This window comes from Astyanax mexicanus, chromosome 22, assembly GCF_023375975.1.
Source record: "Astyanax mexicanus isolate ESR-SI-001 chromosome 22, AstMex3_surface, whole genome shotgun sequence".
Classification (NCBI taxonomy): domain Eukaryota; kingdom Metazoa; phylum Chordata; class Actinopteri; order Characiformes; family Acestrorhamphidae; genus Astyanax; species Astyanax mexicanus.
The window spans coordinates 6,495,162-6,520,782 of record NC_064429.1 but is presented as its reverse complement, the minus strand read 5'-3'; the positions used below and the strand labels follow the sequence as shown (position 1 = coordinate 6,520,782).

The 25,621-nt window shown below is 36.6% G+C and overlaps 2 protein-coding genes across 2 annotated transcripts in view; one reads left to right on the top strand and one right to left on the bottom strand.

The window, feature by feature from the left end:
* Positions 1 to 25,621, bottom strand: part of tacr1a (tachykinin receptor 1a) — a 185,060-nt gene that overhangs the window by 94,717 nt on the left and 64,722 nt on the right. The window contains exon 2 of the transcript XR_007428806.1: positions 16,377 to 16,717. The gene's annotated coding sequence lies outside the window, so the exon portion shown is untranslated. The remainder of the gene's footprint in view (positions 1 to 16,376; positions 16,718 to 25,621) is intronic.
* zgc:110329 (tetraspanin) lies at positions 1,633 to 25,621 on the top strand. Its single transcript, XM_022666864.2, has 8 exons — positions 1,633 to 1,755; positions 7,026 to 7,211; positions 7,291 to 7,365; positions 8,534 to 8,629; positions 11,590 to 11,709; positions 17,549 to 17,599; positions 20,567 to 20,683; positions 23,374 to 25,621. Exons 1-8 carry the CDS (start codon positions 1,669 to 1,671, stop codon positions 23,689 to 23,691), a joined length of 1,050 nt encoding a protein of 349 aa, XP_022522585.2. The 5' UTR covers positions 1,633 to 1,668; the 3' UTR covers positions 23,692 to 25,621.

Sequence of the window (25,621 nt, the reverse complement as noted above, 5' to 3'; positions counted from 1 at the left end):
CACAGTATGCTTTACACAGAATTCTGCCTACAGGACACTGCTGCTGACAGGATCCTGCCCACAGGATGCTTCCCACAGGACGTTTCCAACAGGACTCTGCCAGAATCAAAAAGGACCAAAAAAAGAGGAACCCCTGTGGGGTTCTAAGTATTGAAGAACAGGGTGAAACTAGGATAATAATAGAGTATTCAGAGAAACAGATACTACAAAGTGTTATATATGATCAGTGTAGCTGAAAATGTATAATGGTCATAATATAATGCTTTATCTTTGTACTGTATATGTACATAAAATAATCAAATACACGACTTCAACATATAAAAATCTATCATGCATACTTATATGATTGGACATTAAAGATGTCAAAACCTAATACTACTGATTAAATAAACAAACAAATAAATAAATAAAATAATCTATGATTGCAACGTCTAATTGACATATTTTTTAAATCTCAGAAATGGCATGAAAAGCTTCATTCTGGTGATTTCAAAAGCCTAAAGATGAGGACAGTAAGTTCTTATCTTGTGTCGCTGTGTCCTTCTCCAGGAACAATCAGTCCTCACACTTCACGCAATCTTTAAGTGTCTTAAAGTCTCTGAAAAAGGTCACTGTGGCACAGCTCCGGAGACTGCATATTAAAGATCATGTAGCCGCTCAAAATACTAAATATGAAAAAGGACATTTTATACAGTTTTTTTTTTTGTGGGGGTGTATTGATTTTTTTTTTTTTGCCATGTCTGCAGTGCTTCATGGTTAAGTTAAGAATAATTCCTGCAAGAGGTTAAATAACTTAGTTTGTCATGTATGTTGTCTTTTTAATGTGTTAGATATTTTTAAAAGTTTATATATTTTCAAAAAAAGCTATTTAAATATGTTAAAAATTCCCTGCTAGATAAAGTTAACCCCTAAATGCAGCCCCCCAGCGTGATTGATAACGTTTCTTACAGCTAAACTAACAATCCATCTATCTATCTATCTATCTATCTATCTATCTATCTATCTATCTATCTATCTATCTATCTATCTATCTATCTATCTATCTATCTATCTATCTATCTGGTGTAAACAGAGCTGTAAGCACTTTAACTGAGAGAGAGACCTATTGTATTTTACAAAGAACAAGAAAAAGGTGGATTTTAGCAGAAGGAGACTTTTAATTATAAGAGGCTATTTTCTTTTACTAATTGAATGTTTAGAACACTTTTTAAACATGTTTTTTTAAATAAAAAGGAAAAGAAAATTATATATATATATTATTTTATGGTTAGTTTGATTTATTTGCTGCATATATTTATAATAGAATATTAAAGTCTTCTTTTCTGTGCATTACAGATTTAATTCAGGTCTGAAAGGGTTAATATTAAAGCTGCTGCTACTGGCCCTTTAAGAGGGTTAGCCGTGTGAAGTTGTTTTGTTATCAGATGAAGTTTCGGTTTAGCTTGGGTAGAATTTGACACCCACAGACACACAGACAGACAGAACAAACAGACATACAGATAGAGAGAAAGAGACAGACAGGCTGAGCTCCTGAATGCTGTGAGTTTAATATAACATTAATGGTTTATATATAAAGGCAGAGAGGGACTGTAGCGTTAGCTGAGAGGTTAGCTTAGCTCCGGCTGAACTGAGCTGATTTATGGATGGATAACTGGACTGGAGCACATCATGCCTTCGTACGAGGAGTGGAAGAAGACCCTACACTTCTATTACTTTATTAAATTCACGCTGAACGTTTACTCCATGCTGTTTTCGGTGAGTAAAGCTGGTCTGTAGCTAATGTAGGTTAGCTGTCTGTCACTCTCAGTAGCTACAGCTACAGTCTGGGGGAAGAAATACTTAGAAATGCCGCTAAATTCCAGCTTCTGATACATTTATCAGGCTCGTGTTCAGCTGGTAGGTCTCCTGTTATGTGTTTAATAATATTTACAGCGTGTTTTTTACTGTAATATCTGCGGTTTATTGGTTAAAACTGGGCGTGGGGCTATTTAAAGAGACAAAGCTCTTTTGTTGTTGGCGCTGCCCGCTGACTCAGAACGAGGCCAGGCGGAGTTACCCGGATGAAGGTATTCCGTCGAGTAGCGCTACCCACCGATATGTGCTACTTGTCTGTACTGCGCATGCGCTGACTTTTAGTTTTAACTGCTTTATTGTGTTTTTTAAACCCTTTCAGAATTATTAAATTATATTACAGTAATAAAAGACAAATGCTGTTTTTTCTGTAATGCTCTCAGTATCTAAAACTGGAACGGCCTTCTAACTTTAAAAAAAAAAAAAAAAAAAAAAATAAGAGATCAATTAAAAATGATACATTTCTTTGATTTTACTAGATTAAAAAAAACCTCTGGAATATAATCAAGAGGAAGATGGATGATCACAAGTCATCAAACCACCAAGCTAAACTGCTTGAATGTTTTGCACCAGGAGTAAAGGCATAAAGTTATCCGAAAGTAGTGTATAAGACTGGTGGAGGAGAACATTCCAGGATGCATGAAACATATGAACTTTTTTTTTTTTTTGCATTATTTGAAGTCTGAAAGCTCTGCATCTTTTTTGTTATTTCAGTCATTTTTCAGTTTCTGCAAATAATGCTCTAAATGAATTTGGGAGATGTTGTACGTGGTTAATAACATAAAACAATAATGTTATTTTTCTTAAGCATACACCTATAAATAGCAGCTAATGCCAAGCTACATAAACAGGATTCAAACCAGCAATCTCCTGATTATAGTGGCAGCACTTCAGCCTGCTGGATCACTTAGAGCCTGTTAGTCAAAATATTTATTAAAAACTGTTTCCTCTCTATCCCACCTCTGAAACCTTTCCCTTTTTGCTGTTGTCTATTTCCCCGTGTCCTCACAAACTCCATGCCTTTTAAATCTGTCACCCACTAAAAAGCCTTAATTCAACTCCCATAACTTATATCACCTTGCCATGAGAACACTTCTCAGGGGTTCTTCTTACAGCTGCACTTCCCTGATTTCTTCTTTTCCTTGAGTGTCACTTTTCCTGGCGTTCCTTCCCCTGGCAGCGCTTCCCAGAGGGCCCTGTCCCCATCAACACTTTCCTTCCTGAACCATGCTTTCCCAGCAGAGCTTCTCTGAGTGGCACATTCTCCAGGCTAGGATTAGCTATTAGTCTAGCATGGATTATACCCACTCAGTTCAGAGCTTGTTTTTTTTATGAGTAATTGAGTCTGGAAGTGGTATTATTTAGAGGTATAATTAGAGGTTTTGGCTTGTTTTCAGCTCTGTTTTGGTCCTGTCAGATGTTATTTGAAAGGAAGGTTAGCATTGTTCGAGGTTGATGGTTTGTCAAATCTATGTACTAAACACTGAATATGCAAGTATGTCAAATTCAGTATCTTTTTCTTAATCTTTGGACTGTTGATTGGACCAGCCTAGAAGAAGCAATTTTGCTCACTGACTGAAGTGAATGCCTGGGAAACTTTTCTTGAACCTGACAGCCTTGCATTGAATTGTTACTGTGGTATTAGCATCGCTACCACAATATTAGCATCTCTACCATGCCAGCTGCCAGCCTTGCTTATCGTTGTTACTGTAGTATTAGCATCGCTACCGCATTATTAGCATGGTGGCACCAAACATTGGCCTTTTCATTCAAAATATTGGAAATCTAAGCTCACTGTAAATTAAAGAAAGTGTTGTACTTTCCCAAATAATGTATGTAGGTTAACACCCAGGAATCGTTTAACTTTAAAATATATATATATTTTTTAAGAATTACAGTTTTGGTGACTTCGGACTTCGGGCCTCCTCCAGTGGCAAATCCTGCTAAGTTAAAAAGGTCCCCTATTACTGACCACCTTACGTTTAGCTTAAAATACCCTATATTAACTGAATATGTATGTATGTATGTATATATATATATATATATATATATATATATATATATATATATATATAGTTCTGTCCCCAGATAATTACATGTATAAATGTGCACACAAAATAATTTTAAAATACATTTTATTATTAAGCATGGTGTCTTGTATATTGATCTAATTGCAAAAGTAAGATATGTAATTATGTATTTAGAAACATTAATAAAAACTTTGTTACCTGTCCCCACTCTCTAACTATAAACCTTACTATAAAATATATTTATTAAAATCCTTCAAAAATGTAATTTTTTGGCATTGTTGTGTGACTCCAAATCCTATCTGTGCTTTAAAAATATTTTTTTCATAATAAACCACAATATTTAAGTTAAAATCTTGAACATTCTACAACAAGTCACATCTACAACAGGAAGTGACATCAGATGGTTCTTCTGTAGATCATGTAAAAACCCAAATTAAGTTCCTGCATTAGTTTTTTTGTATATTTGATCTTTTTGTAACTTAATCTCAACACTTTGCCCTGTTACCTAAATTAATTCTTAGATCTTATTTGTTTATTTTTAAAATACACTTTTTGGGAAAATCACAAAAATGTGCTCAGTATCCTCATGCTTTTAGCATAGCCGCCATTTAGCTATTTTTCATGTTTTTGCTGATTCTATACTAAAAACTCTTTCAAATTATTTTCAGTTCTGTTACTCAAAACATAAAAAGTAATAGGAGTGAGTGCCATTAACAGGAGTGAGTGCCAGTATCAGGAGTGTTTTTTTTTGTCCTAAATATAAATTATTTGAACATGCAGTCAACCATTTCTTTAAAATAAAGACTTTCAAAGAAAGTCAAAGGAATTAGTGGACTTCCTATTTGAAGGCGCTTTTTAAATTTTACGAAGTTTTGTACCCACCTTAGGCTCAGAAAATGAAGTAAAGCTCTCTGAAATTGACCAGTACATGTTTTGAATAGTTAAATACTTGTGTTATTAGATTCAGAATTGGAAAAAAATATTAAAAGAAATAAGTTTAATTTGAAAGAGTTACAACAAGCAAATAGTCCATACCTAAGCTTTTATTTTAATAATAAAAACATGATACTGGTGGCTGATGATTGGAATGATTGGCTTATGGTTTATTTATGTGTAAATGTGTGTTCCTCTACCACGTCTTTACCAACACTGTGGTCCAACACCACAAGGTTTTATTATTATTATAATTATCATCAGAATTTTCCAGAAAAAAAAGGTCTGTTCCTCATAGCATGGCGTGCTCGTGTCATGGTCTCGGCTGGAACGTAACCAGCCTGCGGGTCATACTTCTGTAAAGCTGATGATGGCAGCAGAAAAGCTCCTCGGCCTGTTGTTTCTGTTGTCTGATCTGGTTAAATCTCTCCGTCCCCTATTAACTCCGACTGGGCTGAAGTTTTTTACTCTGGAGTTTCAGGCACTCTGCACTTAATGCCAGCAAATCTACTTCATTAGAAGCAAGAAAAAGAAGATTGTTAAGAGAGAAAAGCTGATGGACAACAAAGTTAATTAGCCAATCAACTTGCATTAACCTGCTGGGAAAAGCAGAGCGAGGAAATTAAAGCGTAAGTGGTTTGAATTAGCTCAATTTGTGCCGCTGCATTACTTGGTTTCAGCTTTAATAGACTGAAGGCCTGCCAGCTCAGCTTCATTGTGATTAATATGAACATGCTTTTGTTCATGTTATCCATTAAAAGTCCTCAATCCAAAAAAAAAAAAAAAAAAAAAATTAAGTGTGGTGTTGGCTCTTTAGACTGGTTACGAACTCTTGTTTATTTGAAAGGGCCTATATATTATATTCTATGCATTTTTTTTTTACTTACTGCCATACTGCTAGAGGCACTACACAGCGCCGCGTAGAGCAGCACTGCCAATAAAGCAGATACACCTCGCTAGCTAATGCTAGCCAGTTAGCATAACAAGCTGATACACTGGAGTAACTGTAGTAACTCAGCTCTGTGGAGTCATACACTCCTTTCTGCCTGTCCTGACTTTATCTAAGAAGCTCCTGCTGCTGTTTTTTATCCAAGTAAAATGAAAAACTAATGTGTGACTGAACATAACTTGGTATCACATTCATCTGCTCTGAAAGGAGACCGCATCACACCCACCCCGTTTAAAATTATTCTTCCACATGCTCGGTGCAATTACCCATTCTCTCCGAAAAGGGCCCTAAATCCCAAAACTTACGGAGATCAGCTTTAAATGAATATGCTTTTTCATAAAATGTACCCATTTGCTTAATCTCCATTGTCCAACAATGTGGTAATATTAAGACATTTTTATTTCCTTAATTTCCTGTTAAAATGTTCTCTGTTAAACGGGTCTGTACTAGCTTTGGTTTATTTTATTTTATTAACATTTGTTGAAAAAATTTAAATGGTTTGGTAATAAAATACGCAACTTCACTTTTACTGTTTAAACACTAGGGGTGTCACGATTCTCTAAATCCTCGATTCGATTTTATTTCCGATTTTAGGGTCACAATTTGATTTGATTCGATTCTCGATATTCTTTTTTCTTTTTTTTTTTTTACAGCAGAGAGGCCTATGCCAGTTTTAGATTAGTCTATAGTCAGTCATTGGTTTGATTCATCAAATTTACAATATCTTATTTCAAAAGGTGGGCTTGATATAAATGATACCAAGTGATACAAGTGATCTGTAATACACCACATTAGGCACTAATGGTCAAATTTAAATAATTTAATTAAGATATATATGTAATGCCATCTAGTGGCTTTTTTTTTGGTAGCAGCAGTGTGCACTATTAAAGCAGCAATGTGCAACATAACAAAATAAATAATAAAAAAATACTCTTTTTGACTTCGAGGCTCGAGACCATGACATAATTTCGATCGATTAAACACTGTATTACACTTTTTGGACAAAGTTGGTACCCAGTGAAAAAAATCCACTCTACATCTGATTCTTTAGGCTGCACTCTAAACTCAATGAAGGCAGTCTGAGACACTTGATCTGTAGGAGGGGGCGGGACCCTACTGCTCCGACTCTCTAATTTCTGTAGAATTGTTAAATAATTTAGATCATCAATGCTAATCACTCAATATATTCTTTTCTTTTCTTTTTTTATTTGTCTTTCCCCCATATCTGTCCACACCTGCCTCCCCAAACCCCGCCCCTCCAGTTCCTGGGTCTGTGTGTGTTGTGTATAGGCCTGTATGCGGAGGTGGAGCGTCAGAAGAACCGTACACTAGAGGGTGTGTTCCTGGCCCCGGCCGTGGTGCTCATCCTGCTGGGCCTGGTCATGTTCACTGTGTCTTTGGTGGGCATGGTGGGCTCCCTCAGGGACAATAAGACCCTTCTACACATGGTGAGCACGACATTTACCAGCTTTATGTCGAACGAAACTTTGTGCGAAACTTGGTGCTAACTGAAGCCTGTGTCCACAGTTCCTGTGTGTGCTGTGTGTTCTGCTGGCGCTGCAGGCCGTCGCGCTAATCATCGCTCTGCTCTTCGAGAGGAAGGTACAGTATTTACCTCAGCAGTAATTTTCTTATCTAATTACAGTTTTACATCAGCTTTTCTGATCATGCATTTCCATCAGAAGTGCTTTTCTAATCATATATTCACATCAACAGTGCAATTTTAATCATAAACTTACCTGAGCATGCTTTTCTAGTTATAAATTAACCTTAGCAGAGCTATTCTACTCATACATTTACCTTAGCAGTGCTATTCAGTTCATAAATTGACCTCAGCAGGGCATTTCTAATCATATATTCACCTCGACAGTGCAATTTTAATCATAAACTTACCTGAGCATGCTTTTCTAGTTATAAATTAACCTTAGCAGAGCTATTCTACTCATACATTTACCTAAGCAGTGCTATTCAATTCATAGATTCACCTCATCAGGGCATTTCTAATCATATATTTACCTCAGCAGTACTTTTCTAATCATTTATTCACATCAGCAATGCTTTTTGTAATTATAGATTAACCCAGAAGTGTTATTCTAACTATAGATTTACATTAGCAGTGCTTTTCTAATCATACATTAACCCAGCAGTGTTATTCTAATCATAGATTTACCTCAGCAGTGCTTTTCTCATCATAGATGTACCTCAGCAGTGCTTTTCCAATCATACATTTACCTTAGCAGTGCTTTTCTGGTTAGAAATTTACCTCAACACTGATATTATATTCTAATCACAAATGTACCTCTGCAGTAATATTCTAATCATACATTTCCCTAAGCAGTGCTATTCTAGTTAAGAACTTACCTCAGCAGTTCCATTCTAATAATACATTTCCCTTTAGCAGTGCTATTCTAGTTAGGAATTTACCTCAGCAGTGATATTGTATTCTAATCACAAGTTTACCCCAGCAGTACTATTCTAATCATAGATTTACCTCAGCAGGGCTTTTATAATTATAGATTTACATCAATAGTGCTATTCTAATCATAAAAGTACCTCAGCAGTACAACATTACTGAGTAATATTTTGGTCAGGAAACAAATGCTAGGGCTAAGTTTGCTAGGTAAGTTGGCTCTTGAGTGTGGACCTGCCCACAAACAATTATATTACAGAAAATACTGCAAAGTGTCCTAAAATAAACTCTCTCTACCACTCTATGACTTTAGTTTTTTTTTTTTTACTATCTTTTCTTTTATTCACTCTGTTATTGCAGACGTCCGAGTTATTCCAGAAGAACATACGCGAGGGCATCAAGCACTACTACGACGACCTGGACTTTAAAAATATCTTGGACTACGTGCAAGAAAAGGTTTGAGAAAAGCGCTGTACCTGTATTTCCTGTGTCTGTGTTCTTTTACAGGAATGTCTGATATGTGCTTCAGGAAACGGTATTTCCTCAGAACAGACCTTTATTATTAAGTAGAAGCTGGAGTGTTTTATTTTTGCTTACTACAGTTCTTCAGGGATATTTTAGAGTACTGTGATTTATGAATGACATTTAACATAACATTTTATTTCTAAAACTGGATACTTAGGGTGTGTTTCCAAGACAGAAATTAAACATAGTCTTAGATATTTTTAATAAATTAAATAAATTAAATCCATTTAATAAAATAAATCCATTCAAAATGCTGTGTAGTCGAAGACTACACTTAATCTCTCTCTCTGGGAAATTTCTGTTGGTGTCCAGGACAGGCATTAAGCCTAGTCATAGAATTTATTTCTCTTTTTAGAGTTAGTTTCCCACACATGGATTAATTCTAGTCCTGGAATATTGTCATTTAGAGCATTTATTTGCAGAAAATGAGAAAAGACTGAAATAACAAAAAAGATGCAGAGCTTTCAGACCTTAAATAATAACGCAAAGAAAACAAGTTCATATTAATGAAGTTTTAAGAGTTCAGAAATCAATATTTGGTGGAATAACCCTGGTTTTTAATCACAGTTTTCATGCATCTTGGCATCATGTTCTCCTCCACCAGTCTTACACACTGCTTTTGGATAACTTTATACCACTCCTGGTGCAAGATAGCTTGTGATCAGAGAGATTTTTTAAATGATTTTTTTTTGTTGAAAGGTAAATATTGTCTATAGGACTAGGCTTAATCCTTGTCTGTAATATTTAATTGCATTATCTCCATTCAAAGTGTTTTATTGTCCAGGGCTAGCCTTAGTCCCTGTCTGGGTGGTCAACCTTAAACTGTTTGGTTTAGTTGAGCACTAAAACTGTTCCTAGTGGTTGTTTTATGATGTATTTATCAAATTAATCAAAAAAATAAATACAGCATACTATAAAGTGCAGATCCCACACAGAGATTAAGCCTAGTCTACAACAATTCAGCATTTTAAATGCAGATTTTCCATTGAAAGAAAAAAATAATATTAATATAGTCTCTGCCTGAGCTTAATCCCTGTACTGGAAATTAACCCTATAGGTTTAGCTTTAATGACTCGTTAGCGACATTAGCCTGATAGCTCCAGAGTTAAACTAAATAAGCCAGATTTCAGACTAGGGGTGGGCGATATGTCCCTAAAATAATATCACAATATTTCATGGTATTTTCGTGATAACGATACTCTTGGCGATATTACAAAACACTGAATTAAAAACAAAAATATCTCAAGAATATACTACTGCAAAAGAATATATTTTTAAATAATTTTATTATTGCATACGATAAGGCATGATATGGCACAACCCTAACTGAGTTTTAAAAAATACCAGAATCAGATTTGTAACAGAAGTCAACGATCCAGATCATGTCATGATACTAATAATATTAATAATGAACTCCATATATCTCTATATATCCAGGATTAAAGTAAAATAAATTATACTGGACAGATATAATCCGTCTCTAGTAGATATATAATGGAATACGATATTTCAGGGTATAATATCGTTCACGGTATTCAAAAATGTTGGCGATATAATCGTGTACGATACGATATGGCACACCCCTTTTTCAGACTGCTGGCGTGTGATGGCTGATTGGCCTCTCTTGGACTGAGTGTTTGTGTGAGTGCTGTTAAAGCACAGTGATGTTCTGCTTGTTTGGGCTGTTCAGGATCACTGTGGTGTTTTGGAAAAGTTAATACACTCTGTGCTGCTGCTGCTGCTGCTGCAGGCTGAGTCTATACAGAAACCTGCTGTACTTACTGAAAGCTCTAAATCAGAGCTGCAGTCTGTCCATCACCTTTCACCTCCTCTAACAACTCTGATACTGAACTGCAGTATCATCAGTATCAAGGAGCTTACTGTGTAACTATTGGGGCCACTGAAGCAAAACATTTAGAAGTACTTCAGGTAATTTGGATGGAAATGCCTGGTTCATTTTTTATTACTTCACAATAAAAGGCACATTTTTTCAGGGAATGCAGCAGAATGCTGGAGACTATATGGAAATCAGAAGGCTAATCATTGGCATATATTCTGAGAATGTGCAGCAATACAGGGTTATCAGCTAAAGTTCATAAAGCATTGATGGAAATATTCTGCACAGAAATACATTTTCAATTTGAGGTTATATATATATATAAACAAGGTGTTTGTGTACTCCTGAACCTCCTTTAATGGACAGTTGTAAATGATTTTGTAAATGATCTCTGATTTTGCTATTTATAGGTTTATGTTTGAGTAAAATGAACATTGTTGTTTAATTCTATAAACTACAGACAACATTTCTCCCAAATTCCAAATAAAAATATTTAAGTCATTTAGAGCATTTATTTGCAGAAAATGAGAAAATTTATATTTATAGTTATAACAGAAATCAATATTTGGTGGAATAACCCTGTTTTTAATCACAGTTTTCATGCATCTTGGCATCATGTTCTCCTCCACCAGTCTTACACACTGCTTTTGGATACCTTTATGCTGCTTTACTCCTGGTGCAAAAATTCAAGCAGTTCAGTTTGAGGTTTGATGGCTTGTGATCATCCATCTTCCTCTTGATTATATTCCAGGTTTTTAATTTGGTAAAATCAAAGAAACTCATCATTTCATCTTATATTTTATCTATTTTATTATTTTATTCCATCTCATTAGCATATTTATGAGCACTTATTTCATCAGAGTCCTTTTTTATCTAATTGGTCAATTGGGAACGTTTTATCTGTTAAAAACAACAAGGAGTGTTTAATCATTCCTATTTGTTTTCAACCTTCACGCTCCTCCATTATATCGTGCATTTTTTCTAATGGTTTAGAATAAGAGTATTTGTGTGTGTGTGTGTGTGTGTGTGTGTGTGTGTGTGTGTGTGTGTGCAGTTCTCGTGCTGTGGGGGTGATGAGTATAAAGACTGGGCGGTGAATCAGTATCATTTCTGTAACGGTACGGGACCACTGGCCTGCGGCGTCCCCTACACCTGCTGTATCCACGACAAAGAGGTGAGTCAGCAACACACACACACACGTATACACACAGAGCCTGGACTGCTGTACAATTGAAGCACAATACACTATGGCCAATTAGAAAAAGCTTTATTTACACAGGGTTCCCGCGGGTCTTTAAAAATCTTAAAGTGTCTTAAAATAAAATTTGCTTAATTAAGGTGTTAAATTGTCTTAAATTTACTGTAAATTTGCAGTAGGTATTACCTAAAATGTATTTAAAGGTATTAATGCTGGTGGGAAGCACATACTAATTTAGCGGTGAGTTAGCTATGTTACCAGGGGGAGAGAACTAAGATTAGCAGAACACTAGCTAACATTAGCATCTAGCTAGCTAACATACCAATGTTAGTAGTGAGTTAGCTATGTTTCTGGGCAGAGAATTAAGGTTGGCAGAAAGCTAGTTAGCTAGTTATCTAGCTAGTAGCTAGCTAGCTAACGTCACTGGTGAGAGAACTAAATCAACAAAGAGCTAGCTAACATTAGCAGCAAGCTAGCTAACATACTAATGTTAGTAGTGAGTTAGCTACATTACCGGGGAGATAACTAAGGTTAGCATAGTGCTAGCTAACATTTGATGAGAGCTAGCTAACATAATAATGTTAGTAGTGAGTTAGCTACATTACCGGGGAGAGAAATAAGGTTAGTGGAACACTAGCTAACATTAGCAGAGAGCCAGCTAACGTCCCCGTGGAGAGAACTTAGTTTAGTAGAGAGCTAGCTAACATTAGCATCGTGCTAGCTGGCATACTAGCTAATTATACCGGGGAGAAAACTAAGGTTAACAGAGAGCTAGCTAACATTAGCAGCAAGCTAACTAACATACTAACATTAGTGGCAAGTTAGCTACATTACCGGTGAGAGAACTAAGGTAAGTGGAGCGCTAGTAAACATTAGCTGAGAGCTAGCCAACATCACCGGGGAGAGAACTAAGATTAGTGGAGAGCTAGCTAACATTAGCAGCAAGCTAACTAACATACTAACATTAGTGGCAAGTTAGCTACATTACCGGTGAGAGAACTAAGGTAAGCGGAGCGCTAGTTAACGTTAGCTGAGAGCTAGCCAGCATCACCTGGGAGAGAACTAAGATTAGTGGAGAGCTAGCTAACATTACCAGGGAGAGAACTAAGTTTAGCGGAGAGTTAGCTAATATTAGCAGCAAACTAGCTAACATACTAATGTTAGTGGCGAGTTGGCTACACAGAACTAAGTTTAGTGGAGAGCTAGCTAACATACTAACATTAGCAGCAAGTTAGCTAACATGCTAACATAATAACGTTACCGGCAAGTTAGCTACGTTAAAGGGAGAGAACTAAGGATAGTGGATATTTTGAGAGGAAAAAAATGGGGAAACTTTTAAGTTTTGATTTTTAACACAATAAATTATTCTCTACCAAAGAAATTATGAAATTATAAATTATATTTATAATATAAATTATATTTATTGAGCTCTTAAAGAGGTCTTAAAAAGCATTACATGTGACTTTGCTAAAAGTGTGGAGAGGTGAAGTGTTGGGGATGCAGATGTCTGAGTGTGTGGTACAGTATGAGAGAGAGAGAGAGAGTGAAAGAAAGAAAGAGAGAGAGAGAGAGATCTGCTGATGGAGAGCATCATGAGCTTATTGACTGAGTGAATTCAATTAACTGCACTTTCCTCTCTGGAGAGCCTTCACAAACCTCTCTCTCCATCTCTCTCTCACTCTCTCCATCGTTCTCACTTTCTCTATCACACACACACACACACACCATCTCTCTCCATCTCTCTCTCTCTCGCTCCACCTTTCTCTCACACATACATATACACACACTACATCTTGCTCTCTCTCTCTGTATCTCTCTCTTTTTCTCTATCGCAACACACACAAACACCATCTCTCTCTCTCTCTCTTCCTCTCTATCTCGCTCTCTCTCTCTCACACACACATACACACACACACCTCCCTTTCTCTCTCTCTCTCTCTCTCTCTCTCTCTATTTCTTTTTTTCTCTATCACACACAATTGTTCAATTTAAAAAAGCTTTATTGGCATGAATTGCAATTAACAACTTTTGCCAAAGCAATGAAACAAAGGTAAAAAAAAATAAAAATAAATACATAACAATACATATACAAATACATATATTAACATATCTAACATATAAAAGTTAATATAAATAAATTAAAAAATGAAAATAAATGAATAAGATATTAATAACAGTTTTCTATGTTGTAATTATTTAAGAAGAGTTGTGATTAGTCTGTTGATTAAGCTGAAGCAAGCACACATCATCTTTCTCTCTCTCTGTCTCTCTTTCTCTCTCTCTCTCTTTCTTTCTTTTTCTCCATCTCTCTGTTTATCTTTCTCTCTCACACACACAGTCCATCTCTTTTTTCTCTCTCTCTCTATCTACCTCTCTGTCTCTTTCTTTTTCTCTCTTACACACACAGTGCATCTTTCTCTTTCTTTCAGTTCAGTTTAAAGAAGCTTTATTCGCATGACCATAATAAATTACAATATTGCCAAAGCATTAATTGATTAAATGATGAATTGAAAAAAAAGAACAACAATTGATCAGTTATAACATATACATAAACAATTCTGCATTTAATTAGACATTAATTATCATTGTAATTGATTGTTTGGATATTTTTGATTATTTTTTAAGTTTTAATATGAATTAAATGTATTAGAATCTGGTGTTTTTGGTGTGTTTATAACTAAACTATCTTTCTTAAATTTCTATTCTTTAAATATCTTTCTCTCTCAGTCTCACTCTTCTCTCTCTCTCTTTTTTCATACACACAGTGCTGTCTTTCCCTTTTTTTTCTGTCTCTGTCGCACTCTTTTTTTTTCTATCACACACAGTCCATCTCTCTCTCCCTTCCAATACCAGATACATCATTATAAAATTAATTTAAAAAATCTTGTCTTTCTTTGTCTCTGTCTCTTGGCTCCTCTCTTTCTAATGAATCTGAGTGATGGTAATTGAGTGAAGAAACAGAAAAAGCAGGACATTGAAAAGAATGACACACTTCATTCATAAAAGCTCTCAGAATTCTCTCTCTCTCTCTCTCTCTCTCACTCACTCTGTCTTTCCTATGTCATTTCTCCAGCACTCAATTCCTTTTAAAGCCCACCTTAAACAGCACATACATTCTCCTAATGGAGACATCTAGTGCTCTGAGTGCTCTGTGTTCCATATAGAACGTATATGAATATGATTTCTGCGATGGGAAGAACATTTTAAATTGAAGACACGATGTTCTAATTAATTGTATGAATGCCCAGCCATGTCCTCCCTGTAATATCCAGTTCAGTATCAGTCAAGCGTTTGGATAGACCTCTTCTTATTCAATGCTTTTATTTTTTTCCTACACTGTAAATAAACACTGATGTGATCTAGACTATGAGGGAACATCTAAGGAATTATGTAGTAACTTAAAAGTATTAAATAAACCAAAATACTCTGTTTAAGAAGTATTTAGGTACTCTTATCTGAGGCTGGAAATTTTTGATGAGCTTATCCTGTACAACAGAGGAAACTCTTGCTCTTCATTTCCTGGGGCGGTCCTGATAAGAGCCAGTTTCATCAGCAAAACATTTTTAATGTTTTTTTTGCCACTGCACTTCAGGAAACATTTAACATTTTTGAAACTGACTTTCGGATTGACTGACTTTCATTTTTCTTAGTCATTTTTTTCTTTATTTAGTTCTTGCTTCTCATAAGAGGGATTAGAACATTACTCAAATATTCACTATTCACTGTATACCTGTAACTCTACCTCTTCACTACTTTACAACTGATGCTCTCAAACTAACATTAAGAGACAAGAAATTCAAGTTTAATTAACTCTTGATGAGTTCAGCACAGCTGTTAACTGAAAGCCTGAATTCCAGATGACACTACTTCATAAAGCTGACTGAGAAAAACAGCCAAGATGTGCAAAACTGTTCATCTAAACAGGAGGTTTCTAAAATAGAAAACATTCTGATTAGTTAATTCCAAATGTTTTTCTTTATAATCTGGATGACTTTAGTATTAATCTACAGTGCAGAACTTTTTAAAATAACGAAAAAAAAACTCTGCATTGAAAGTGTGTCAAAAATTATATATATATATATATATATATATATATATATATATATATATATATATATATATATATATATATATAACATATTCCCAGTGCTTATTTAATGATTGACAGGACTGGTAATTAAATATCTACAGTAATAAATTAGTCATGATGCGTTCAGGTTGTAATAAAGTGCAGCTATATTAGTTTCACCTTATCTCTCCAGAAGATATACGGGTCAAAAGTGTCCAGTTGTCTGGGGAGTGGTTTCCTGGAGGCGGGGCCAGTTCAGGTCACTGTAGGAAATGACAAGCTGGACTGGAATGAAAATATTCCACAGAATCCCACTTTCTTTGTTGGGACTCAGGACACTCAACAAAAAAATCACCAGATTTATTGTATCAAAGTATTCGCTCACCCGTCTTGAATGGATCTCAGACTCTCAGTGACAACAGCGACTACAAGTCCAGTCGTGAAATTTCACTACTCACTCCTAAATATTCCACAGCCAACTGTCAGTGATCCAAACTTCATGTAGCTTCAGAACAGTTCATCACTACACTCCTCCAAACTTCATGTAGCTTCAGATTAGATCATCACTACACACCTCCAAACTTCATGTAGCTTCAGATTAGTTCATCACTACACACCTCCAAACTTCATGTAGCTTCAGATTAGTTCATCACTACACACCTCCAAACTTCATGTAGCTTCAGATTAGTTCATCACTACACACCTCCAAACTTCATGTAGCTTCAGATTAGTTCATCACTACACACCTCCAAACTTCATGTAGCTTCAGATTAGATCATCACTACACACCTCCAAACTTCATGTAGCTTCAGATTAGTTCATCACTACACACCTCCAAACTTCATGTAGCTTCAGAGTTCATCACTACACACCTCCAAACTTCATGTAGCTTCAGAACAGTTCATCACTACACACCTCCAAACTTCATGTAGCTTCAGATTAGTTCATCACTTCACACCTCCAAACTTCATGTAGCTTCAGATTAGTTCATCACTACACACCTCCAAACTTCATGTAGCTTCAGATTAGTTCATCACTTCACACCTCCCCATGTCATGTAGCTTCTGCTCTGTATCTCTCAGCTTGTCCAAAACAGCGTGTCTTTCTATAGTGGATCCAAGTGCAAATCTCACATTCGCTATAGCGGGAGCCTAGGAGAAAGAAATGTCAGTTTTAATTTTTTTGCTGCTTTAGATATATCGTTTTTGATCTAAAATATGTTACTTTATGTATTATGTACTTTTCTGACTATATGGCACACTTAAAATCCTTTGACACTGCGCTTTAAAGACACTACACTGAAGTACAGGGTGAGTTTTCAGTGAGGTTTTTCCAGCAATAAGGCTGGGTGCAGCAGTATTAGCTTTAGCCGCTAACCACAAAGATAGCGTGACGTAAATGCAGCCTATTAGTGTTATACTGAAAAACCCTTAGTGTTCTGGTAACCTAGGGGGTTACAACACTACAGTCCAATATACTGGCCTCTGAACAGCAAAAGAGCTAGCGCTGCGGTTAGCAGCTAATGCTAATGCTGCTGCACCAAGCCTTAGTGCTGGAGAAACTTCACTGAAACCTCACCCTTATACAAAATATTGGAAGTCTAACCTTACTGTTACTTATAGTCTGAAAAATATGATAGTTACAAAGGTCTACAGTAATAACAAAGCAGTGAATATTGCAATTAACTTTGAAAAAAATATATTTTTTCTGTCTGTCTGTCTCTCTGTCTGTCTATCTACTCATCAGTCTGGGGAAGTGGTAAACACGCTGTGTGGCTACAAGACTCTTACACAGCAGGTAAGTAGCGCTCTCTTCACTCTGTATCCCTGTAATCCTGTATTCCTTCACAAACACAGCTTGTTTGTCATTTTCAGAAAACAGAATTACTGGATTTTTTTGCAGGAGATAGTTTGCAGCCCTTCAATACCAGACTAACAGTGAAATACTGCTGTTTTGATGAAGACGTGGCTCATTGGGTTCTATCGACTGATTCGTAATAGGATTTTTTTGTTTGTTTATCTGCAGCACCTGTTCCTTATCACCCTTTTTTGTTAGGTTTCAGCAGCACATTTGGAAGAGTGTGATTGTTTTTGTTCTGGATTTGTGAAATGATCTGGTGGCGGAGGAGGAGGTGGGGCAGAAATGGAAGCTGCGTCAGTCGGGGCCATCCACAAAGTCAGATTCGCCCGGATTTATTTATTCAGTGCAGGAAAACCAAGAGAAATTGGCACAGGTTATTACCCCGGCCACCTCGATTTCGCCATTACAGAGGGGCTGTTGTCTGGAACACTGTGATTTCTGTGACCTGCCTGACATCTTTTTTTCTTTTTAAATAGACATGGATCAAAAAATGTTATTTAAATAAGGCAATATGTGTGTTGTTATATGTGCTGTTGTTTCAAATAAACAAAATGCACAATTCAGGTCAAGGCATGATCTACACTAAACTTCTGAGATCCCTTTTTTCTTTGGTTTTTATGCTTTTCCACCACAAATCACAGGCTCTCGGCCAACAAAGATGGCGCCGTTCCGCCCCCAAAATCTTGCTGTGATGCCAGCGGCTAAAGGTCAAGGCGTTCGAGCGGCACAAAAAAAAGGCGTTTAAACCGCCCCGACTTCTTTTCCTTTGTTTCCTTTTTGTGGAACACGCCCATGTTCAAATACACAGTGATTGACTCCTTAAAGCAGTGGAAACACTGGCCGGTTCTTAAAAGGTTCGCAGGTTAGCAGGAACCAGATCCAGCGCTGTCACTTTGGTAGTGGAAAAGGGGTATGCAAACGCTTTTCCACCTAAAGAACTCTTGAACCAGTTCTTGAACCAGTTCCATTCAGGCTTATAAGAACTGTGGAGCTTTTCAAAGAATCAGCCCACGTTTTTACCAGTTTTAATGGAACCGTTAAAACGTCACATCATACGTCCTCAACATAGGGCATTGCACAGTGGCAGTAAACAGAAGTAGTCAAGGTTCGAGCTGAAGAACCTGGTGTTCTTTGGTTCCTGCTGTAAATAAACATCCCTGGATCCAAAACCAGAACTTTTGTTGGTGGAAATGCAAACTGTTTACAATTTGGTGCCCAAACAAGAACAGTGCTGGTTCCACATCAGTGAAAAGGTGCTTTAAATGGGTCCTGTGAGATCTGGCGTCAAGACCAGTTTATAGATTGATAGTTTGGCTGCAGGCCAGATATTTTCCAAGCCATTACATGGCAGGCCACAAAAAAATTATGTTTTGGAAAATTAAGTGTAATAGGATAGAGTGCTACAGACTAATAGCTCTCCTGCCCAGAGGATGGTTGAACCCAATTGCAGAACAGATGAATTCAAAGCAGGTAAACCCAAGTAGAAAAGGGAAAAATAAATAAATGAATGGATCATCAAAGCTGTTGTTCCAGCTGGTTCCAACAATGGCAATAAATTAACAATAAATTCAGTGACAAATCCAAGAAAGTGTTGAAATCTGGGGACACATTCTTGGGGGAAAAACCCTTTCTGTATGTGGACAAGCATTATCCTGCTGAAAAATAACAGGTGGAAGCCCTGGCTAGTAAGGAAATCATGTGGCCACTAGGGGTGTCACGATTTTGATATTTTATAGAAATCAATCGAAAATATGTCATGGTCTCGAGCCTCGAATCAAAAGATGATCGACGATCCCTCCCTCTAAGCTACACAAATGGTGCAGCACACTGTAGCCGACGCCGCGGACATTGTGACTGCTGAAAGAGCAGCTTTTTCTCCAGAGAATGTGGACATTCTCATCTTCTTAAAGAAAAACTTGAAAATACAAAAATAACAGTTGTTTTGTTTAGCCTCAAATATGTTAATAGTTTTGGTACCTTAAGGAGCATCTTTCTCTCAGATAAAGTTAATAATATATCTTTATTAAAGAAAAAAACTTCTCATTCTCAGGGACCGAGTCTTATTTTTCATGTTTAACTGTTATAGTAGGATAGAGTTCAGTTTGTTAAGGCTCTAATTGTTCTGTTTTTGTACATGACTGTTCCTGTATTTTTTTTTTTTTGTTATGTTGCACATTGCTGTTTTGATAGTGCACACTGCTGCTACCAAAAAAGCCACTAGATGGCATTACATATATATCTTAATTAAATTATTCCAATTTGACCATTAGTGTCTAATGTGGTGTATTACAGATCACTTGTATCACTTTGCATCACTTATATCAAGCCCACCTTTTGAAATAAGATATTATAAATTTGATGAATCAAACCAATGACTGACCATAGGCTAATCTAAAACTGGAATAGGCCTCTCTGCTGTAAAAAAAAAAGAAAGAAAGAAAATCGAGAATCAAATCAAATCGTGACCCTAAAATCGGAAGTAAAATCGAATCGAGGATTTAGAAAATCGTGACACCCCTAGTGGCCACAGGATAGTGAGCAATTCATCAAAAGGACCATCTTCTTTCTTTCAGTCTAATGGAGTGGTTTTCTTTAAGCAGGGTGAAATTAGAGTCTGGCTACTGAGCACAACATCTTTAAATGTGAGTCGTAGATGCGTGTATAACAGTCAGCAATCTCTCACCAAGAGGTACACTACCCACAAGTCGCCTCTGAGGGCCTTTTATTGAACAACATGGAAAGCAAATTTATGAGCCAATGACTAATCAGAACACAACTGTAATCATTTACATATCTGCCTGTGACGCCATATAAAATCCTCTTTCAGTAGATTAAATAAAGAACATAAAATGTTTTATCTCCTCTTGAGTGCATCTCTCTTTCTCTCTTTCTCTCTTTTTACAGCGTGAAGACTTGAATGATATTATACATGTGAGAGGCTGCATTCATGCCGTGAATCTGTGGATTGGCGACAACATTGGGATCACGATAGGAATCTGCTGTGCTGTGGGTCTGCCTCAGGTTTGCATCTCTCCTTTTTTCTTGTGTTTTTTTTTTTCTTTTTTTTTCACCCCTTTCTTGCGACTACTTATCTGATTCTTGGCCTCCATTCATTTCTAGCTTTCCAGTTCAAAACAGATTAGGTTGCTTTTACACCTAATGCACCTTGTTTGGTCCGGTTAGTTTTGGTTTCACACTGCAGTTTAGTGATGGACTAAAGAACTTTAGAATATTATATACAGTAAGACCAGTTGGTGCTTTTGGCAGTGTGGGCAGTGTGCCAAGTCCTGCTGGAAAATGAAATCTGTGGCAGAGGGAAGCATGAAGTGCTGTAAGAGTTTGTGGTAAAAACGAAACTGCACTAACTTTAGACTTGATAATAAAACACAGTGGATCAACACCAGCAGATGACATGTCTCTCCAAACCATCACTGATCATCAGTAAATTTTACATGTCATTTAAAGTAAACGAAGGGATCAGAGTCTGGAGGAAGAGTGGAGAGACACACAGTCCAAACTGCTCGAGGTCTAGAGTGAAGTTTCCACCAATCAGTGATGGTTTGGAGAGACATGTCATCTGCTGGTGTTGATCCACTGTGTTTTATTATCTAGTCTAATTTGGACTATAGTTCAGTAGATCCGGACTGAGAACATCTCTATCAAACCTGCTACTTTGGTTTGGACCCAAATTGAAAAATTTAAAGGTTGGGATGAAATAAAGCAGGTGTGAAAAGCCCTCTTAGACTTGTAAAAACAGACAGTTTGGTCTATATTTTTAAGTCTTTCATCTTCAGTTATGGTTCTGTATGTCTCAGCTTGTCCAGAAATGCATGTGTAAAGCATGTCCTTCTTTAATAGTGCTCAAAGCACAAATTACACACCACACCTGTGACGTCTGTATTTCGCTCTTCATTTATATTTATTTTATAAGCTGTAATATAGAGTATTTAAATTCCCCTGTGTTTTTGTTCACATTGTGAGGAGCACTTTTGAGGGTGTAAGTGTTATTTGAGGTGGTTACTTTCTGCTCTAATGCTCGGGGATGCTGCTGCATTATCTCTGGCCAGTGTTGCCGTGGCTGACGCACTAAAAACCTCTTCCAGGAAATGCATTTGAGCTGACCTTTCCCCACATGACTCTCCATCTCTCTCTCTCTCTTTCTCTCTCTCTCTCTCTCTCTGTGTTTTGGCTAATTTTTTCAGTCGTTTCCATCAGAACACTCGCTGCCAAGCACATGATTTTCATTCTGATTGGTTCCCACTCTTTTGCCCTTTATTAAACTGTCCTCTGTCAAACAAATGAGCTGAAGGAGAACATTATTGTGAATGGGGACAGCAATCTGTCTCTGTCTGTCTGTCTGTCTGTCTTACTGTTTTTCCGACATCATCCCCGCTGCCTGCTCTCTGCCCCTCTATGGATGTACATTACAGTGATTGTTTAGTGAACGAAGTGGTTGGAGGTAGAGCTGGCCGATATGGCCAAAAAAAAAAATCTTCGATTTTTTTTTTTTTGAAATCTGATTTTCGATTTAAATCTATTTTTTCCCCTACTAAAAATCCAACTGAAGATGATAAAGAAATGGTTAAAAACTAGTTCTTATTTAATTTGTTTTCACTTAAAATGTTCCCTTTGTGGTTAAAGTGCAACCAAAAACAAGCAAAAAAAAACTATTGTAAACAGTGAGAACATCTAGTAACTTTTAGAAAGCTGTCTCCAACATAGTTTAGGTACTGACACAATGCCCCCTCAAACTTAAAAAATAAAATAAAAAAATAAACACACCCTCAAAAGAAATAGAAAGAAATAAAATGGTGCCCTTTTTAATAAAACTAAGACACTGTAAGGAACTTTTATAAGGACACTATAAGAAAGCTAAGCTAACTAAACAAAACTGTAATAAAAAAATACTTTCTTTCAAAGTCAAACAAGTGCTGGAAGTTAATCTACACAGATTTATCTCCTGAAAACTGTTTATTTAGGTGGGAAAAGTGCTTCCGTTTATTTACAGTAAGCTTAGACTCCTGAATTTCTCCAGCACCAAGGCTGAAGAATTAGCATTAGCGGCTAATGCCGCTGCATCGTGCAACACTGAGGAACTCCGGTAAGCCAGGGTGATAGCCGGGGTTAGCAGCAGGCTACAGGCCGATTTATACTCACCATTGGACGGCCTAAGTGCTAGCACTTAGCTCGATTAGCAGCTAATAACTTCGGCAGAGTGGCTTAACTGCTCCTTACAACCTGACTGGTAGAATTTATACATTAGGCTCACCGGATTATAAAGCGCTCTGTCAATTTTTTGTGAAAATTAAAGTGTGCCTTATTTAGTAAAAAATAGGTACTCTAATTCTGTGATAATTGATATAGGGCAAGGCGATTCTCTACGATATTTCACAGCATCTGTGTTACTGATGAGGATAAAATACTCTTAAACAAGCGATTACCAGGAATTATGGATTTATTGGTGGCAGTTTTACAGAATTTAACAAACAATATTTTTTTACCTCATTTGATTATAGCGCCACCACGTGGAGTAATGAAGCTGTAACTTCAAGTCTTTGGAGAGTTTAGAGCTGAAATGTTTCAATACCAATAATCCATATTTTGACTCCACTGATCGATATGATATATTGTGATTTCAATATATTGCTCCATCCCTACTCTTGACCAGCATGATGTTTTGATGATTTGTCTCTCTGGTCTCTGTCCTGCAGCTGCTGGGGATCCTGCTGAGCTGCATCTTCTGGAACCTGCTGGTGGAGATGAGCGAGTCGGCCGACATGGTGGACTTTAAGTTCCTGAAGCGAGCCGGTTTCAGCTACAGCGAGCTGGATCTGGCCGGCGCCGGGTGGTGCATGTGTTTACCGCGGGAAGGCGGATACCTGCCCATACCTGTAACGGATCGGGGTCTGGATAAAGATCGGGACCTGTACTCTCCGGACGCCGAGCCGTTCGACCCCTCCCACTCCCAGTTTGAGCTGCTGGACCCAGAGCCGGGCGTGGGGATGGACGTGGTGGGTAATCGGATGTAGAGGCCGGAAAGGGACCTGAGGTGCTTCTGTTTCACTGCGTCGGTTTTTATTGTGTTTTTATTTATTGTTATTGGATTTGTACACCTTCCTCTGATTGCACAGGATTATTCTGCACTACATTCTGAGTTCATGTGCTTTCGCTGAGTTCTACCTACCATAATACAGCGCTCACTTTTCATACTGGTTTTCTGTTAAAATGCAGAGAACGGGTCCCATGCTGTTGTTTTTTACTCTTTTATGTACTTTTCCATGTTTTTAAACACGTTAAAAGGGATGTTGGGATTAGTTGGGATTAGCTTTCTGTGGTTTTCATGTTGTATTTTTAATTTGGGATTACTTGACTGGTAGAAATTGCCAATAACTGGCAACCCATCTTTTTTTTTTCTTTTTTTTATTATTATTATTTTACATTAGAACAAAAAAAAAGTATGGGTGTGATTTGTTGCATTTGTGGATTAATAGACTTGTTGAAATTTTTCACTTACTGGCAACCCATCTTTTTTTTTTTCTCCTTGATTTCAAATTTTATATAGGAAACAAAATGATGGGATGAGTGCATCGTATCGTATTTGGGTATTACTTGACTGGTAGAAATAGTTTATAAGTATAACTGGCAACCGATCCTTAAGTTAAACTTTTACATGAGAACAAAAAGCGTCTGGTCTGAAATATTGTATTTAGGAACTACTTGACTAGAAGGAATGTCAACAACTGGCAACCCATATTTTGTCTCTTTGTTTTCAAATTTTACATAACAAAAAATAGGGATGGATGTGGCTTATTGTATTTGCAAATTACCTGATTTGGTAGAAATTACCAATAACTGGCAGCCCTTTTTTTATTTTCTTCTTATTATTATTTTTTGTCCCTGATTAAATTGTTTTACATAAAAACGAAAAGGGTGGGCGTGTCTTATTGACAATTTCTACTAGTCAATAATCATTAAAAACAATAACTAGCAACCAATTCTTATGTTACATGTCTAAGTTAAGCTTTTACATGAGAACAAAAAGTGTTGGGTGCGGCTTCACTGATATGAATTGTCAATAACTGGCAACCTACCTTTTTTTGTACAAAAACTGGCATCCTTTTTTATTTCATTTTTTTTTCATAAGAACAAGTGGATTGGTATGGCTTAATGTATTATTTGGTGATTACTGGACTGGTAGAAATGGTCAATAATGGGCAACCCATCTCTTTTTTTTGTGGTTTCAGTTTTTTACTTTACAAACAAATGGGATGGGTGTGGCTTGTCGTATTAGTTGTATTATTTTATCATGTTGTCTTTTTAATTGCAAATTACTAATAATTGGAAGGGAATTATTTTAATGATTGGCAACCAATCTTTTTTTTTTATTTATTTTTTTTATTATTATTTTCTGTTCACATAATGAAATAGTGAATTCAGAACAGAATATTCAGGGAAATTTAAAATTTTTAGTCTGTTTGATAACTGTATGTAGATGTATTGTTTTGTAGATGAGAATAGATGTATAGTTTATAGATATGGGTAGATATAGAATATTGGGACAGCGCACAGTCCATAAAATATAGGGATGTTTTATTTAATTTTTAAATTTTTTCCTAATATGATTTAAGTAATTTAATGCCTCCCTTGCAAGATAACACCTCACTACCTTTACAGGTGTGGGTGTTCCCATGCTGTCCTGAGCAATTGATATACTGCTATCCCATGACTTTTGGCATCTCAGGGTAGTTCAGTGTCGTTTTATCCTGCAGACTCTAAACAGTTGAGTTCCACTCTGAGAACTCTCCTCAGCTCTGTGGGCCGCGAGTACTGCCTGTTAATGGGATTTACTGGATTAACTTCAGAGGGCAACTGGTCCTGGATCAGGCTTAAAACTAATAACTGATCTAAACATAACATCAGGGGAATGTTTCTGAAATACTTACATTTTTAGTAACCATT